The sequence below is a fragment of the Asterias amurensis genome, chromosome 1 (genome assembly GCF_032118995.1).
Source record: "Asterias amurensis chromosome 1, ASM3211899v1".
NCBI lineage: Eukaryota > Metazoa > Echinodermata > Asteroidea > Forcipulatida > Asteriidae > Asterias > Asterias amurensis.
The window spans coordinates 22897317-22914655 of record NC_092648.1 but is presented as its reverse complement, the minus strand read 5'-3'; the positions used below and the strand labels follow the sequence as shown (position 1 = coordinate 22914655).

At 36.9% G+C, this 17339-nt stretch overlaps 1 protein-coding gene across 3 annotated transcripts in view; it reads right to left on the bottom strand.

Annotated features, from left to right (window-relative positions):
- LOC139954236 (apoptosis-stimulating of p53 protein 1-like) overlaps nucleotides 1–17339 on the bottom strand; it is a 56159-nt gene that overhangs the window by 31245 nt on the left and 7575 nt on the right. For 2 of the 3 annotated variants that reach the window (XM_071953958.1, XM_071953965.1), the window contains exons 3-4: nucleotides 14875–15000; nucleotides 3888–3931 (exon numbers count right to left, since the gene is read on the bottom strand). In XM_071953958.1, coding sequence (XP_071810059.1) covers nucleotides 3888–3931; nucleotides 14875–15000 — 170 coding nt within the window. Of the gene's footprint in view, nucleotides 1–1485; nucleotides 2198–3887; nucleotides 3932–14874; nucleotides 15001–17339 lie in introns of those variants that run through there. The other variant, XM_071953971.1, reaches the window with a different exon arrangement.

Below are 17339 nucleotides of genomic sequence, written 5' to 3'. Positions count from 1 at the left end.
AATGATTGATGAAGTAACCTGTAGAGTGTGAGGACACTATGAATGGGGGGGTGGGTCAGCTAAGCTGTGTGTAATTCCTCAAGTAGGAAGTGTATAAATCAAGCCGTCTTGGGTTTTTTGGAAATGTTGTCTGCTGAACACGGAAATGAATTTCACAGCATTTCAATCTATCAAGGAGCTTTTTTTTTCTTCTGGTCTACTTCTTTTCTTGTTATTGACTAAAACCCTGCAGCGTAGGAGAATGAGATGGTTGGACTTCTGTGCACAATGTAGGTAAACTCCACACGTACAAGTAACTTTTTTTTGTTGGATACTGTGAGTGGTTCACTCACAATTTATGAATCTCAAATGAGGACACTAGCAAATGAGGCCTTGAACAAAAAGTAGTAGTGCATACAAATTGTCTTCATGATAATTAAACAATTGTCTTGCGATTTGTGAGCATGTAAGCCTAATACATTGTATTTGTACATGTACAAGAACTAGGAGGATGTTACAAGACTGCTTCTAAAAATGAGTTCCTTTGGGTGAGGCAAAGCAATATATTTGCCAGAACTGAAAAGGTTGAATCATTTGATTCTCTTGAAGACCAGAAGAGTCTACTGTTTGAAATATCAATAGAAGGAAGTTTACTAAACATGTATGTAAGCTGTGTCCTAATTGGCAGCTACAGAAACGGCTATGGCTAGATTTCAACGTCATCATGCCTTGGAGTATTGGATAACCATAGTAACACCCTTAGCAACAGTTGTAGCCGTAGCCGCAACCATAAACCTCAAGTCAACCCACAAAGTTCTTCTCAGTAGTTATGTCCAATAAACCTGTTCAGTTTTTATGTACTTACTACACCATGCAAGGCTGGTACTCAGTTTTTGTAAGGGCAAGGTAGTTTTTTTCCTATAATAAAGGGCACCCTGTATCAGGAAAAATTCAAATCCCTTCTGTCTTCTCAAAAATCAGAGTACCTATTCTGATGACTTTTTTTAACAAACTCACAGTTATCTTTTCTTTGATAACATGCTCTAAAAAAACCTGGGCAAAAAATTCATAGAGCTGGTTTTTAAAGTAGAAATTATTGTCAAATAATCTGCTGCTAGCGAAAATGAACAAGATACCAGCCACAAATTGTAAGCATAATTTAATTGTGCTTAGATTATTGGGCCCTAAATAGACATGAATGCACAACTCCTCGAACCAAGGCTCACCAAGAGACTTATATGGCAAAACACTTTGGAGTTAGTCATGTCTGGAAGATCAATTAAGGTACTCAAAATATAAAGTGTAAAAACAAAATTTAAATTGCCAGCCTGCATGATGGTAGGGGTAAGGCCTAATGTATTTTGTCTAATTTGATTTATAGCCTAAAGTGCTAACAGTAGAGTATTTTGATGACTTGACACAATTTCCCACCACCCCAACCCCAAGAACCACCGCCGCCAATATAATTTATATTTATATGCAAAAGCCAATTAAACCAACTCCTACCTTGTAGTGATCCTGCTGTGGGAACATGTCTGCTGATTGTACAGCTGTATACTGCAACTCTGTATCCATACTCCCCAATAAGATACCAACATTTAATAATATCCAGCGGCCTTGGGTATCCACATACAGGACAATGAGAGGATTATTTATAGGCTGCTTACTACGTCAGTCATGATGTAGGAACCACTGAAGGATGGTTTGGATGACACCTCGGCTGAAGGTGACTATACTACATGTACATTTACCAGCAGAGAGTGAATATAAACTGCACCAGTCATGAAGGCTCAGAATTGCTGAAATGCACTGCAGTGCCCAAAGTATTCATGAACAAGGAGCTCCGAATCCCATGGAGTCAGACAGACACATAATAGTACCCTCAGATTGATGAAAAAAATATGGTAAAAACTTAATCAACTGGAAGGGTGGTCACTGGAGCCACAGTACCATCGCCACTGACTTCCAAACTGTAAACATAAAGATGCACTTCTGTTCCCTCGGCTGTGAAACAACATGTACTTCATCTCCAGTAAATGTTTATGTTGTATCGATGAAGTCTTTACATGTGCTTGTGAAAAGCATTCAATAAATTCAGAAAGTCACAAGAAGCAACCACGAACATAAACTATCACAGTGTTTGTAACTGCTACAGAAATGCTAATGCACAGTGTCTCAACTGATTTTAACTGTCAGTTTGGTAGCATGGTTTTGCACAAAGGTTCTGACTCGGAGTGGTGTCCTTTCTCTATGCTTCCAGTGGTGTTTGTGTGTTCAGTACCATAGAGTCAGCGACCAACTGCTTGTGTATACATGACAAACGTATGTGCGTAGGTGGTTGCAACCCCCATGTCAGTCAGTCAAACTTGCCCTCCCTTCAATTAATACATATAGCGGGTAATAGCAAACACACTGGCAATCTCAATTGCACACATAATACACATACCTTACCGTTCTTGGTTTAAATATAAGCCCTGGTATCTCCAGTATAAATCCAGCTTTGATGAGTTAGAGTCCTAGCTTTATGGTTAGAGGTAGAGTGGCTAGATGGCTTTAAGGAGGAGGACTGCCCTCCAATGCCTGTCCAATGAGTCACTAAGTGGGTGGGTACTGATGTACAATGGCACTCACTCATTACGTTTATTTCCCCAGAAGAATATCATGAACGGTGCCCATGCATATCAACACAAGATGTACGTACACGTCACACACAATTACGTCCACTGGTATTGGTAATTGGTAATAAATTGTGCAGGTAATCACTGATTGAATATTAATTCCACTGGTCTTGAATCACTTTACTAAGTAAATGTTGTCTTCTTTGTGAGTAAAGCATTAATGTATATTTGTATATGGTTACAAGATACATGAACAAGGAGACTGTCCTTGTACATGTACATGTACATACACACCAGAACTACATTGCTACAGCTGACAATTGTACATGCATGACATGTACATGTGCGTTCATTGTACATGCTCAGTTAAATGTATTTATAAATGTACCTAGATACAAACACAACATTCACGTGTACTAATATCTGTGTGCAATGTATTCCTTTTTTTCTGCTCATGAAACCAAGGATGCCTCATAAGTGACTTCAATCACTGCAGGTTGCAAGCCTGAGGAAATCTGTATTTCTGAACAAAGGTGTGAACCAGAAACACAGGGAATTAGCCCCGCTACTCTTCCATGATGAGTGTTTTTGGAATCTCTTACATTACAAGCACTACCAATCCTAATACAGGGCTAAACATGTCGCATCTGAAGCATGGTTAAGTACACAAGTGCCATGACCGGGACTTGAACCCACACTCTGCTGTTTAGAAACATCAGTGCTTGAGTCCAGTGGCTCTGTAACTGCTCGGAAACAACACAACCTGCTACATTGCGCATATATTGCATTTAAGGTTAACCCTACACCCCATTGCATAGTTCTTTTAAAATCATAGATACCACATTTAGAAACCTCCCTCCTTCCTCCCTGGTTACATCCTACATACAGCGAATGGCATATGAGACAACTTTACAAATAGTACACAAAGTTATCAAAACCTCAATCCTATTTTGGAATTTTGTTACATAACTTTGCAACATCATAACCGAATACAAACTGCAGAGAACTTTCAGTTTCACCAGATACAATGCTACTGCACTGCTAAAAATGGTTATCTTGAAACAAGAAAAACATCTTTATTTTGAGAAAATCTTCTTGTGTCACTCCCTAGAAAATATTTTCTAGGGAGTGACACAAGAATAATTTTCTTAAAATAAGATGTTTTTCTTGTTTCAAGAATACCATTTTTAGCAGTGTGCAATCACATTCTTGAAAACAAATGAACAAATATTTACACTTTAAATAATAAATAAAAAGCCATTCCATTGTAAGAAAAGAAAGGGGGCTTACCCTGTAGTCCTCCGGCAACCCATTGTTTCTCTTAGACCTTTGACCTGCAAAATAAAGAAAACACAAAACCCTGTTTTTCATATCAAATTCAACAACAAAACAAACCGATGTACCTGTTACTGTCAAACACAGTTTTTGATTTCAACAAAGCAAAAACACCTGGTTCTGCAATCAGAGAAATATCAGGTCTTATCAAAAGCCATCCGTCAAGTTGACATCCCTGGTAAAAAAAAAATGAAAGTGACACTGAATAGTAAAACACATTGCCTGGGAAATTCCAGTTAATCCCAGTGGTGTCTTCGTGGAATGTGGACTCGGGGTCCAGTGGTGTCCAGAGAAAGAAGACCTGTCTCATCCTATTCAGAAATAGCTTGATAAGTACTAGGCCCTGTTCCGTGGCATACTGCTTAGTGTGGAAATCTGTGCTTACTTCCCATAGATTTATGCGCTTTACAAGGCTCCGTAAGTGCATAACTCTGTTGTTAGTAGAGCTTTAAAATTGGGCCCTGGTTATAAGCCATTTCAACAGTCATAATCATTGTAACAGATGATCAGTGAAAACAGTTGTCAAACATTACAAGTGTGGGTGACTTCCCCCTTCCATTTCATACAGCTGCTTAGCATAGAAATAAGCGCAAAACAACCTTGCTTACCAAGGAAAACAGTGACACACCAGAATCTGTAGTCATATATAGGCCTACCAACTGTGAACGATTATTTTGCTTATTTTTCACTAAGCACAGAGTTGTTAAAATGCAAACAAATCTGCTTACAGAACTCTTTGAAATTGGGCACTGAACTCAAATTCATAGAGTTGCTTGAGCACAAAAGTACTGTACATTATAACCATGAAGGGAAGGTTCCTTCCTCAAATATAGAGATTAAAAGTACAACTAAATTATCTGAAAGTTACCAAATTAAGGTAACCAACCAAAACACAAGGTTTCAATGTAACTGGTATCAAGCAAAAATTACTTGAGCAATAAGTTGTGTCTAAAGCAGCTCTGCAGTTGTTATGAAATTGTGTCCAGTGCACAAATGAGCACAGTTCAAGCTATTAACTGAACACAGACAGTTCATACATTGAACTTGTCCTCAAGAGTCTGCATAATGCATGCTTATGTTTGTAGAGAACTAGGTTAATGGGACAATGGATGTTTTGGTTCTAAATGCAAATAGCAAGGTATCCCCCCCCCCCCCCCCCCCCGCCCTCTTTCTCTTTCAATTCCCTGTTCGTTAAAGTGAAGGCCTTGATGGTATCGAACTCTCACATTTACAGACAAATACAACAATGCTGGCTAAACATTGAAGATCCAAACATTTCCTTCTGGAATTGGTATGACACCAATGGCAAGCAATGTGATACACAGCCTGAACACACAGACAGTGTTATGAATTTTAATCAGTAGCTGGGGAATAATGAATTCAGGATACCATTAAAAGAGAGACAAATGTAAAGCTCCCAAAATTTTATCTTTCTAGACAATGGAACAACTTGTTAAACATTTTATTTTAACTTAAAGGTGGCATCACAAACGTAGATTTTTTTTTTTTTTTCAATGAACATGAAATGCTGATTTTTAGGACAAAATTTAAAGAAAAATACAATAGAAGGCACCTGTGAATTTTTTTTTAACTGAACCCTTGAACTGCTCCTGAACTTTCAATTCACATACTTTTCCAAAGAACATGGTCGTAATTGGTTACCCACCAACCCCCAGAGCAACGTGTGATGAATGGGGGCATTCACAAACAATTATTTCCTTCGATGTAAAAAAATGGAATACTACAATTGGAATATTCGTTGTCATCCTCGGTTCAGAAACACAGAAAACACCTGTATCTATTTGCATGCTCTCTCCTCCAGCTAAAATCACATGTAATGTGATAGCTCAACATCAATACTTTAGCTGCATGGCGGCAACAGAGTATTTTTTCACAATTCCCAGATGCAGGGATCTTGAAACAAACAAAACGTTGCGATTTTTAAAAGGGAATAAGAAATGAGGTCTTTTCTAGCCGCTGGACATTAGAGTATTTGTCTGAGACTAGGAGACCGTGAATGGATGTTTGGAAGCAGGTGTATGGTCAGGAAATAACCATTGCCTTGCTCCTTATGTTATTACACAAGCTGAATGAGTACACAGGGGTTTATGCACTTCTGATCTGTGCTGTAACCACAGTCCATCGGACATGTGAAAGGGTAACACACAGAGGAAACCATTCATGAGGAATGCCCCCATCACTCGGCAAACAGCTCAATGTTTGGAAGGTGAATCACAGGTGATGAGAATGGATTGGGAGAACAACCGATGTAGACATTTCAGCACTGGGTCCAATTTTATAGAGCTGCTTAATTAAGCAGAAAGTACTGCTTGAATTATTTTGTTAGTTAAAAATAAGCAACATACCAGTCACAGATAATTAACATTGTATTTTGGCTGGTAACTTAAGCCCAGTTCATACTTCCTGTGAATGCGATATGAATTTTGCCGTCACAGCCCTGTTTTCACTGAGAATGTTTTGCGGGAGTTGAGCACATTTCAATGTGAATTATTCTTTGCAAATTTGTGACTTCAAATTCGTATCACAATCGCAATCCCAGGAAGTTAATGTATAAACCGGGCTGAATTCTGGAATAAACAAAAAATTGTGCTTATCTACATTTAGTAGTGACTTACCAGTTCCATGAATTTGGGCATTGGTCATTCATTCCAAAGACCAAACTAAGTTTCGAGTGGATAGCAAATACCAGTGTTTTCAGTAAATTCATTCACATCCAGTAAATTCATTCAACATGTGATCAACTTGGTCATTTTTTTTTCAATGAAAACACCAAAACCCCAATTACGGTTTATATGTGTTGACAGAAGAGTTTACACTATTTACAACAGACCTTTTTTGATTGTGACAATCTAAACAAACAGCTGTGATCTGTGGGGTCATCAAATGCAATTTCCTCCACTTGGCAGTATTTTAGACAGCTTAAGAAAATTGATGCTGGTATTGCCTTTTAATCAGTGAGTTTGCCACGTGATCCACTTCATGAATCATGCTTTTACACAGTCTCCCTTTAACAGACATGACATGCGGTCAGTTGGTCCTTATATATATATTTTTAATCGAGGGCTGACCTACATGTGCATCATACACATGATGTAGGCTAATAGGCTTTTCAGGCTATTTAATCACAATTTTGCATGTCTTTTCCCAAGGGCAAAACAATCGGAAATCAGTCTAAAAGTAGGGAGAATATCATGCCTACCCTAACTGAATACATTCAGACACGTATCAAGATCAAAGTAGAACAAAAGGGGACCAGTTGCTCCATGTTAAAAACCCATTTGTTTACTTCACTCATTTAATTCATTCTTGCTCTGTTTGTGTATTTTGTTTTTTTCATATTTATTTTATGCATTTTTTGTATTCCATGTAATGCGCAGTAGAGTATATTTATATAGGTATCTGCGCAATAAAAATGTCCGTATTATTATTATTATTATTATTATTATTATTATTATTATTATTATTATTATTATTATTATTATTATTATTATTATTATTATTATTATTATTATTATTATTATTATTATTATTATTATTATTATTATTATTATTATTATTATTATTATTATTATTATTATTATTATTATTATTATTATTATTATTATTATTATTATTATTATTATTATTATTATTATTATTATTATTATTATTATTATTATTATTATTATTATTATTATTATTATTATTATTATTATTATTATTATTATTATTATTATTATTATTATTATTATTATTATTATTATTATTATTATTATTATTATTATTATTATTATTATTATTATTATTATTATTATTATTATTATTATGACTTGATGCCTCTTTTGTGGGCCACCATTTTAAGCACGCATGTAGAGTGGATCGGCCACACAGAACTAATTAAAATATCCAATTTATTTGGATAATTCAAAGTCACACTTCCAAAGACAAATAGCACAGCAAGATCATACACTGTCACTGTAACTGGGTTAGCAAGCCAAGTTCAACATAACACTTTGCAAAGTAGGTTTGCACTGCACACCTGTGCAGCTGTCTTACCTGGTCCTATCATTCACTATAAAAGAAAGGGCGGTTCTGATGTACCATCATGTGTACCCGGGCCATTTAGTATTTCATGATTGTGTTACAACATGCAAGTACTACTCTGTACTTGGTTTCTTTGGAAAGTCCATCCTGAAAAACTCCCACTGAACAGACTATGAACGGCCATGATGACACTGATCGATGACTCTCCACCGATTCCTACCTACTGTTCCATCATCCACTAGTAACATGAACTGTCAAATACTTAAAAGACCATCCCTAATGCCTTCAAGGTACCTCCTGAATGACAGATAGCCGCACAGCTGCGACAAAGAGGCAGATTGGAGACGGAGCAGGAGGGTCAACGAACTGGACACGCCATGGATGAAATAACATCCTCTCCGGCAACACGCCCAGTGAAATCTACTATTTCAACCTGATGGATTTATTCACAAAATGTCCTCTTATCAATGGTGCATAGGAAAGCAGGGTAGTTTGTGGACTCGATCAACACCCAATTGTAACGACATGACGAAAATCTTATGAAGAAAAATGGTGGAGTGCCATGTTCTTGGCGGAAAACATTTGACTAATGGATATTTGAAAAGAGGGGGCTGATGGGTTGAATGAGAGACAGTGTTAGTTTTCTAAGCCTCATGAATTTAGGATTGTGTGAGTCATCTTGTAGTTACCCCTGGCTACAAGAACTTCATCCCTTCTTTTTGAGGGTACAAATGACATAATGCAAGATATTCAGACAGACCTGTGAGTTTAAAAAAACACATGGTCCCAGTTGAATTATGAGGCACGTGCTGTGTGAATTCACATGTTGGGTGCATTAACGGGATACGAGTGTCCATCATTGCATCCACCAGCATTTTACTTGCGGTGAGCTCAAGTGTAAATTGCGCCCGTCAGTACAGTACACACGGCTGATTAGAGTGCCAGATTGCTCTGATATTAGAGATGTTCAGACCGATAGAAAGACCCCCCATCACGAACTGACAGATCTGGGACACATGGGAAAAGTGTCCATTCTTTGGACTTATTATTTATCTGCTTAGTTATTATGTATTTTTGAAACCGATGTGACAAGGCTTATTAAGTTTCACTATTATATGACCAGGCCTTCTGTAAAATTAATTTCAGGCAGAGTGCAATTTGTTACTTGATTTATATTTCGCAAGTAGTTTGACTTTCAATCATGTCAATCGTTTTATTAGGAAGGTCCACAGGGAATTTGACCCAAAGGGTGCCTGAAGTTAATAATGAAATCCAAAATAAATTGTATTTTTTTTAGGAACTGCACACTGCAATATATATACAATATCTTTTGCATAATCTTTTTTTTTTAAAACCTGTATGCTTTAGAAAGATTAATCACATAATCGCATAAAGGCAAACTTCCTGAATCTCCTAAGCAAGTTTACTTGTTTTTCTGAAAACCTGTTCCCTGGCTAAGCGGTGAAATTTTCACCCTTATCGGACAGCAACCCATACTCAATAAGTACACATAAATCTTTAATTTGTGTACTTGTAGGCCACTCGTTACGTTGTATGTATGCGCAGAGCTTGATAGTTGAAAACATCCATTTAAGCCGATGGTAAATGACTTTTCTGCGGAACCCTGCATTGAAATTGCATGCCTTCCTTCTTGAATGCACTAAACAAGAACAGTGATCCTATCCTTGAGCGATTTAATAACTGAATTGTAAAGTTAAAACTGCCAACAGTTCTGCAGATTAATCCAAACACGCTAAAAAAAAAAGAAGTCTCACACACACCACGAACAGAGTGTGAATAAGGCACAAGTGCAAGACCTAGCAGTAGCTCTGGAATATCTTACGGCAAGTGTACCATATAATCACATTAGCTGCGCTGACTGAACCGCTGCTAGAACCTTGTCAGCGATGTGTGAGATTAATATGTACCCAGCAAACCGGTAAACTTGGAAGCCACATGTGGTGTGAAGTACACATCTCAGATTGGAGACATGCTTTTGAATAATTCATGAACGACGGAAGACGGCGACTTCTTCTTCGAAGATGACAAATTGTGCGATGAAGTGCATCAGACAAGTCTGAATGCCAATCCTAAATACCTTTCCGGGCTACAGGCTTGCTTGAGGCAAAGGATTTATGGAGATTACTGTAAAATTTGATATGGAAATTATATAATGTAATCTTTTTCTGCTCTCATTATTCAGTAATTGAAATTGGTGATTTGATTGGAAGGATTTCCCACTATTGCCCATATGAGCTTACAAACTAACACGATATAAAACAAATTTGAAGGCAATCAGTTTTACGGTTCCAATTTCACTTTAGGTTATATGTTTGTCGTTCTGAAGTAATTCTGTTCAAACATTTTCTTTGAGTGGGGTCTACAATAAATATTTACGAGCAAGCTATATATATCAATAATTTAAACTCACATTTGAAACTCAGCAACCTAATCTTAAAGGCGGGCTCCAAGGTCAAATGGAGGTTTGTGATGCATTAATTTTTCAGTAGATAGGGTCCTTGTAAAGGAGTCTCTAACCTGACGTTAAAATTGTATGAAATGTCATTTTATTTCGTACCCTTCCCTTCAGAGCAAAAAGTAAAACATGACGTCTTTGGACTTAAAAAAACAAATGCGTCCGTCCTTTCCACAGAGGAATTTTTGCGCCAGTCAATGGTCAACTTTTTAAGCTATTTTGATTGAATGACATCAAAAATTCATGAATAAACTGAAAATTCCATGTCCAAAAGTGAACAGACGCCAATTTCAAATTTCACTTGAAGGGTATCAAACACAGTGGCATTTAAGACTTTTTGTTATGCAAGGTTAGCTACTTGAATTGATGACCACAATTTTAACAAGGACTCTATCTACTGGAAATTGAATGGATCACCAAACTGAATTTGACCTTGGAGCCCCTTATTTAATACAATTACAAGTGGGTTTTTTTTTCGCAATATAAGTGGAGTTTTAAGGTCAACTTGATCTTTTGTAACTCACTTATTTTCCAGTAGATAGACTCCTCGAGAAAGTGGGAGCAATTTTTTATATCTAAAACCTGGAAGCTAAAACGGTGTAGAATGCTTCCGTGTTTGATACCCTTTAAGTGCAATTTTTGCCAAAACTCAAAAACATTAAATTGTGTAGTATGTAGATTGTATTTATAGAGAACTTTTGTAGTATTTCTTATTATTATTTTGATGACATTCAGAACGAAACAGCATTGAGTTTGATGTTTTAACTCATGGCGAATAAACTCCTCTTTGCTATATAAAAGGCCATTTGATGTGGATATCCAAGGACACCATGTTTCAAGTTTGCATCTGAAAATTTGAATAAAATTACATTTTCCAACATTTTAACATGAGCTTAGTAGGGAGTTGAAATTTCCCCCCCCCCCCCAAATTGCTTGAGGAATTTATCTATTGAAAAAATACAAGCACCACAAAACTGACTCTGACCTCGGAGCCCCTCTTTCACACAACAAATTTCATAATAATAAAAGTTGTTTTTCAGAGTACTGAAGAAGCTGTCTTTTTTTAAATGTGAATTGCTAATTGTCATTGAATGTAGGCCTATGGTTTATCCAAAAACAGCTTTTAAAATCTACCAGCATTTTGTGCTACTTTTGCCCTGGGGTGGTTTATCATCATAATGTGTCGGTCGTTGGCTTTCTTACAGCATATAAAGCCTTAATGTACCCATTGCATTATCATGAATAACCTATGATCCTTAACTGCGTATGTAGCTATCTATCACTAGCCTTCTTTATGTCAAGAGTGTTCAGTATGTTTACTGCAGATTGCAATGTGTAAGCTCAGAATTTCTTGCGGCAAGCCTACATGTTAGTCTTATCCTCAAGACTGGATTTCGCTGAGGATGTACAATGCAAATGTGGAAGACAAACACGTCTCTTATATACGCAATACATAATATATTTCTACAACTAAAATAGTGTTTTAGTGGTTTTTTTTTTCTCCTCTCTAGAAATACTAAATTCTAAAACAGTGATAAATTCCTAGCATAATGTGAAAGTAAAGGGAAGTACTGTGGGGGGAAAATCATCCAGAGAAAACCACAGAGAATTTTCCAGATTTCACAGTAGGGCTTTTAAAACCAAGATAAACACCAACTACAAAACATTCCGGGAAAAAACTTTTGATTATTTAGTACGCTTCAGCCATACATCGAAAAATGTTGGTCCAGAAAGCCCCAGTTTGGATAAAATCCTGAGGAGAGCCCTCCTTACCAATATTCTTGAAAGCTATGCAAACATAAACTCAGGGGTCGAAATTGCCACTAGCCCGCTAGCCCGAGACTACCAGATTTACAGCCGGGCTACTCATTTTTCCAGTTTGATAGCCCGACAGGCTAGTGGAAAAATAATGCAAAAATCATCATCACAAACAATAAAGAACTATGTTATTGGTGTATTGTAAAGTTTGAGCCGTGACGCGAGACATAATGTGTCTTTCGGGCTACCAAATTCTAATCAGGGCTACTAAAAATTATTGGTCACTAGCCCTGCTGACTACCATAGAATACACTTAATTTCGACCCCTGTAAACTCAATGCCAGACAGCCTACCTATTGCTCCCTATACCCTAGCATTCAAACAGCCCATTCAACCTCCATTTAGAACAGCCATTCACAAGGCTCTCCCTTGAATAAGAAATCTAGACTATTGTTTTAAGCGATTCAAATCCCACGTGTATACACACCACTTCAGCACAATTCTGTCATTTTCATGGATACACAACCACTCGACTCAAATCAATGTCTGTATCTTTAGGAGATGGCCGAAAAAGAATAAAATCTTTACACATGATACTTCGCCCCGTGGCCAGCGTGCAATCGTTTTATCGAGTACCACTACCAGTCTGTATTGAATTTGTGCGCAAACTGTTACAAATAGGCAGCGCACAGTCTAAGAAAAATCACTATGGTAATCATAGCGAAGAAGTGACTGTAAAAGAGTATTTGCAAATAGCACCTCACTGACTGACCCATACCTGTAAAACTACATTTAATAAATGTTCTTTTTACTCTAAAAATCTACAGTGTACACGAAATGTAGGTATCAATAGAATTTTTTTGTTTTGAGTTCTCTTTTGGCCTAATCAAACAAAGCTATACTGACGGTGTATTGGTGTATTTTGCTGTATCTAATAATGAAACTTTGCACATGATCTAAAATATTAAAGATGACCGGTAATCCAGACTTTTCCAGTAAGTATACATCAACTGTACTGTACAGGTAGCAGGTACATTGTGAAAGTTTAAGTTGCACTAAATCTTAGTATTAAATCCCTAAAGTGAGATGAGGTTTCATTCCAGATGTTAATAACCTGAAACCTTAGTATTGCTTGTTCCACTTTTCCATTGTTGAATGTATAAAAGTCAAAAGTTCGCCAATTTGAAACCCTCAGACATCTCACGGCAATGTTAACACGATAGCCACATGCAGAGAAAAAAAAGAGAAAAAAAGCCAGCCTCCCTTGATGCATTCATAATCTCTACTTTTTTCTTGACGGAGCAAACCGTAAGAAATCAGTGAGTCACAGATTCAGCATCGCTCCTTCCATCAGTCGCAAGAAAAAGAAAAGAAAAAAAATGCCTCTGGGAAGTTTGGGAGTATCAACTGCGATCAGGTTGTTTTCCGCCCGGAAATGAAACATGTACGGTTAAAATAAATTAAAGTCTGTGTTAGACCACAGAGGGCTGTACAATAACCTACAAAATTCCAAGTGTGAGACTGGAAAGTCTTAGGCCGAGACAATTCACGTCAAGTGTTACCACACTCCAGGGGTGGACAGACCAGGAAGGGAAGCCTGAAGAGACCACCTTAAAAGGGCAGGCCCCTGTATGGATTTCAAAAACCTGTGTGAGTTCAATTTTGAAAAGAAATATGGACTAATTCCGTCTAGAATGACAGCATGACTAGCAATCAAATTTTGCTCTGCAAGTCTTGCTTTATCTAACACCCAAGGCTCTTGTGAGTATGAGACATTGTTTGGCACAGAAACTGGGATCTTGAATGTGACGTGAATAATACACCAAGACAAGTAATTTACAATTTTCTGAACACTAATTTGTTGAACAGCGTGAAGAACACGTTTGTCAAGACTAAGTGCCTGAAATTTCATCTTTGAGAGGGCAAGGCAATTTCCATTGGAAAGTCTACAAGTCTAGGGGAAGCTTTTAAAGGGGCACAAAGGCAAATCGAGGGGCGACAGAGGCCATGGCTCTTGTGTAATTCCTGGTCACCCATCAATCATCATAGTTGCTGTTCATAACCGTCAACTCATAAATAACATATTTAGCATTAATAATGTTATAAACTTATCTACTATGTAAATATATGACCGACTTTAATAATAAATGTGACAGTGTGAACTGTACAATGTTTATGTAGTGGCATAATTACTGGAAATGGGCTTTGTCTGCTCTTTCCTCTTCGCGTTTCACTCTGTAGTATTCCAGCTGCCTGCTTTTGTTACACTAAACTTCTCTATGCACTAAATAAAACACTTTCAATATAAAACGTACCAATGTACATGTAAATGACCTGCTCAATATGTTTTGTATTGCCATGTACATGTACATGTAGCCTCCTCTGCTAGAATGGTAAAAACTGAGGACAAATTCGCAGCGGGAAAGGTACAAACACAAGACATGTAAAATAAGAGTCTATTAGAAAATGTGTAAACTTGTATCTGGCATATTTTAACACACCACAAGTCAATGACACTTTACACAGTTAGAAATGCCAACTTCATTCAAGACATGAATGTAATTTTAACTAAAAGCACAATCCCAACTGCTTTAAATCCAAATAGGCATAGTATCAGATGAGTTTAACTTTTCACAGAGGGTGAACTAAGCCAAGATGACCCACCTTGATCTCGGCTGGAATCCTCCATCTTAGCACTTTCATGACGCAAGTAGAATTTCACCTCGTTGCTATGGATGCCCCACTGCCTAAGAATGTCAGAGATACGCTCTTCTGGTCCAATGGGTCGCTCTGTTGGAAAACAGTGTGAGTTTGAAAACACTCAGAATTGTAAAAAAAGTGTGATACTGCGGGAGGTGGTCTTGTCTTTCATTTTCCCTTTTAAACGAAGAAATGAATCTGCAAATTAAACCATTGCCAAGTGAATGTTTGACACCAAATTAAATTTGGTTGCGTTTTTACTTTTTAAGGCCTTGACAACTTGTTTTGAGTGTGAACAATTTACTGTTAACAAAATATTTACATAGCACTTAGATTTATTGTTTGGTGACAAAATTGTGTTACTAGGCCAACCAAAACAATACTGTAGTTGCCTGTAACTTGACCACCATTCAAAAGCCTGCTGGTGGCTGACCACAATACATGTTAGCAATAATTTGAAAAGATGAAAATGCCTTCTTTTTTCCCCTTTTTTTTTTCGCTGATCAACTTCCAGACTTAACTAAACAAAAGTTGATTAAATCTGATCACAACAAAATTTGTAAAACCAGTCATCATCTCCATCCGCTTATTTTCATTTTTTTTTTTTCTAAAATAAATTTATTGTCTAACCACCATTAAGTCTTCTCTTACGTTTAAGGGAAACAACAACATTTTTTTGTTAGGCCTTACCAGGTTGGAACTAAATGAAATTGACAAAATTTGATGCAATGTCAAACTTTATTTGTTTCACTCTGAGATCAGATCTGAATACATTTCAAAGTACGTGTAACTGTTTGATTCTTCGCAATACTTGATCAGAGAATTCATCTTTTCATACAGAAGTACTGATAATTCTTCCAGGTGTACCATGTATTGATTAAAAAACATTTTCCACGAGTGAGCTGCAAGCACTGAAAATTAACATATAGTACAAACTCATTTTCAAGGTTTTAAAATGAATTGATTGGTTCTGCTGATAAGTTTTACTACATGTGATTGTAAGTAACATCAAATGTCAGTCTTTTATAAGCTTTTAACACATCCACTCATCCTTTTCACAAAAGCTTCCTGTTGATTTTTTTTTTAAAAGAGACTTCAGAAATTCCAGTCCGAATGCCTCAATCTCAGCCGTCACGCTGGAGCAAATTACAACTTTGATCACAGGGAAAGCGGGAGGTAATTTAGTCCAATCAAAAAATAACAAGATTCTACGTAAAAGAACATTTTATGTTCGGATGAGCGATGAGTATTGAGTTTAAGTAAACTTTCTACAGTTTGGAGCTTGAGGGGTTTCTCATTATCACCAGAGCAGGGGAGCAAATAGTCGAGAGATTCCACAAGATGAGACGTTAACGATATTCTCTGATCCTGGAAAGATTACACCTGCTGATAACGCTGGTCGACCGTTTTCAATACGACAGGAATGTTCAGGGGTTCATTAGGTCGCTCAGTTGCTGACATTCCAATTGTCTCATATGATTTACAAATATTACTTTCAAATGAGATAACAATCTGTGTGCAGCATTTCAAAAGAAGTAACTGATTGTCAACAGAACCTTGATGTTTTACCTTCAAACCTGAATCTGCTTTATACTTGATTTTTTTTCTACTGTACTCATGACCATTTGTTTACCGCAATTGTTTTAAACATAAAGAATCATATTTTTAAGGTAATACCTTAAAAATATGAATCTTTATTTTACTTGAATTAATCCTGTGTGCAACAGTTTTAGAACTCCTTTCAAAAAGAGTTTTTAACTGTTTTAAAGGAGCGCAAAACAGTAACACACTCCTTTGGAAATGGTGTAACTTTTATAAAAGAGTGTGCAACTATTATAAACACTCTTTTCTCAAGGAGCAAGTAGTTGTTTTCAAGGAGTACAAAACTAAATCAGTTCTAAAGACACTCCTTTGGAAATGGTGTCACTTTTATAAAGAGTTGTGCGCAACTGTTACAGTAACACAGTCCTACCCAAAACTGGAACTGTTTTTGAATTATCACAATCTAAATCATTCACTCCAAGGATTGTGATAACACTAAAATAGTTACAGACTCCTTTTCACTGAGCTCAGTGCATTTATTTATCCTGATCCCCAATGGTAAACCTTTGAGCTTTCCTGTCAAAACAAAACAAAACATACTGGGCCAATCTGAGGTGAGGTTATCACCTGTGAAGGCCTGATGAAAATCATGTTTGACATGTTGTAACTCTGCAGTGGCAAGGCAAACAGGTCAAATAGAATGTGCCGACAACATTCACATGCTCAACATCCCAGCCATAATAAAGTTATCAAAAACAGCACCACTGTGTTTTTCGATTATGGTGGTAACAACATTCCAACAATTCTGAATGGTGGATTTGATTCTGAAATTTTCTTGGAATGAGTATGTCAAAAAAAATTGAGCTGTATTATAGAGCAGATTTCTT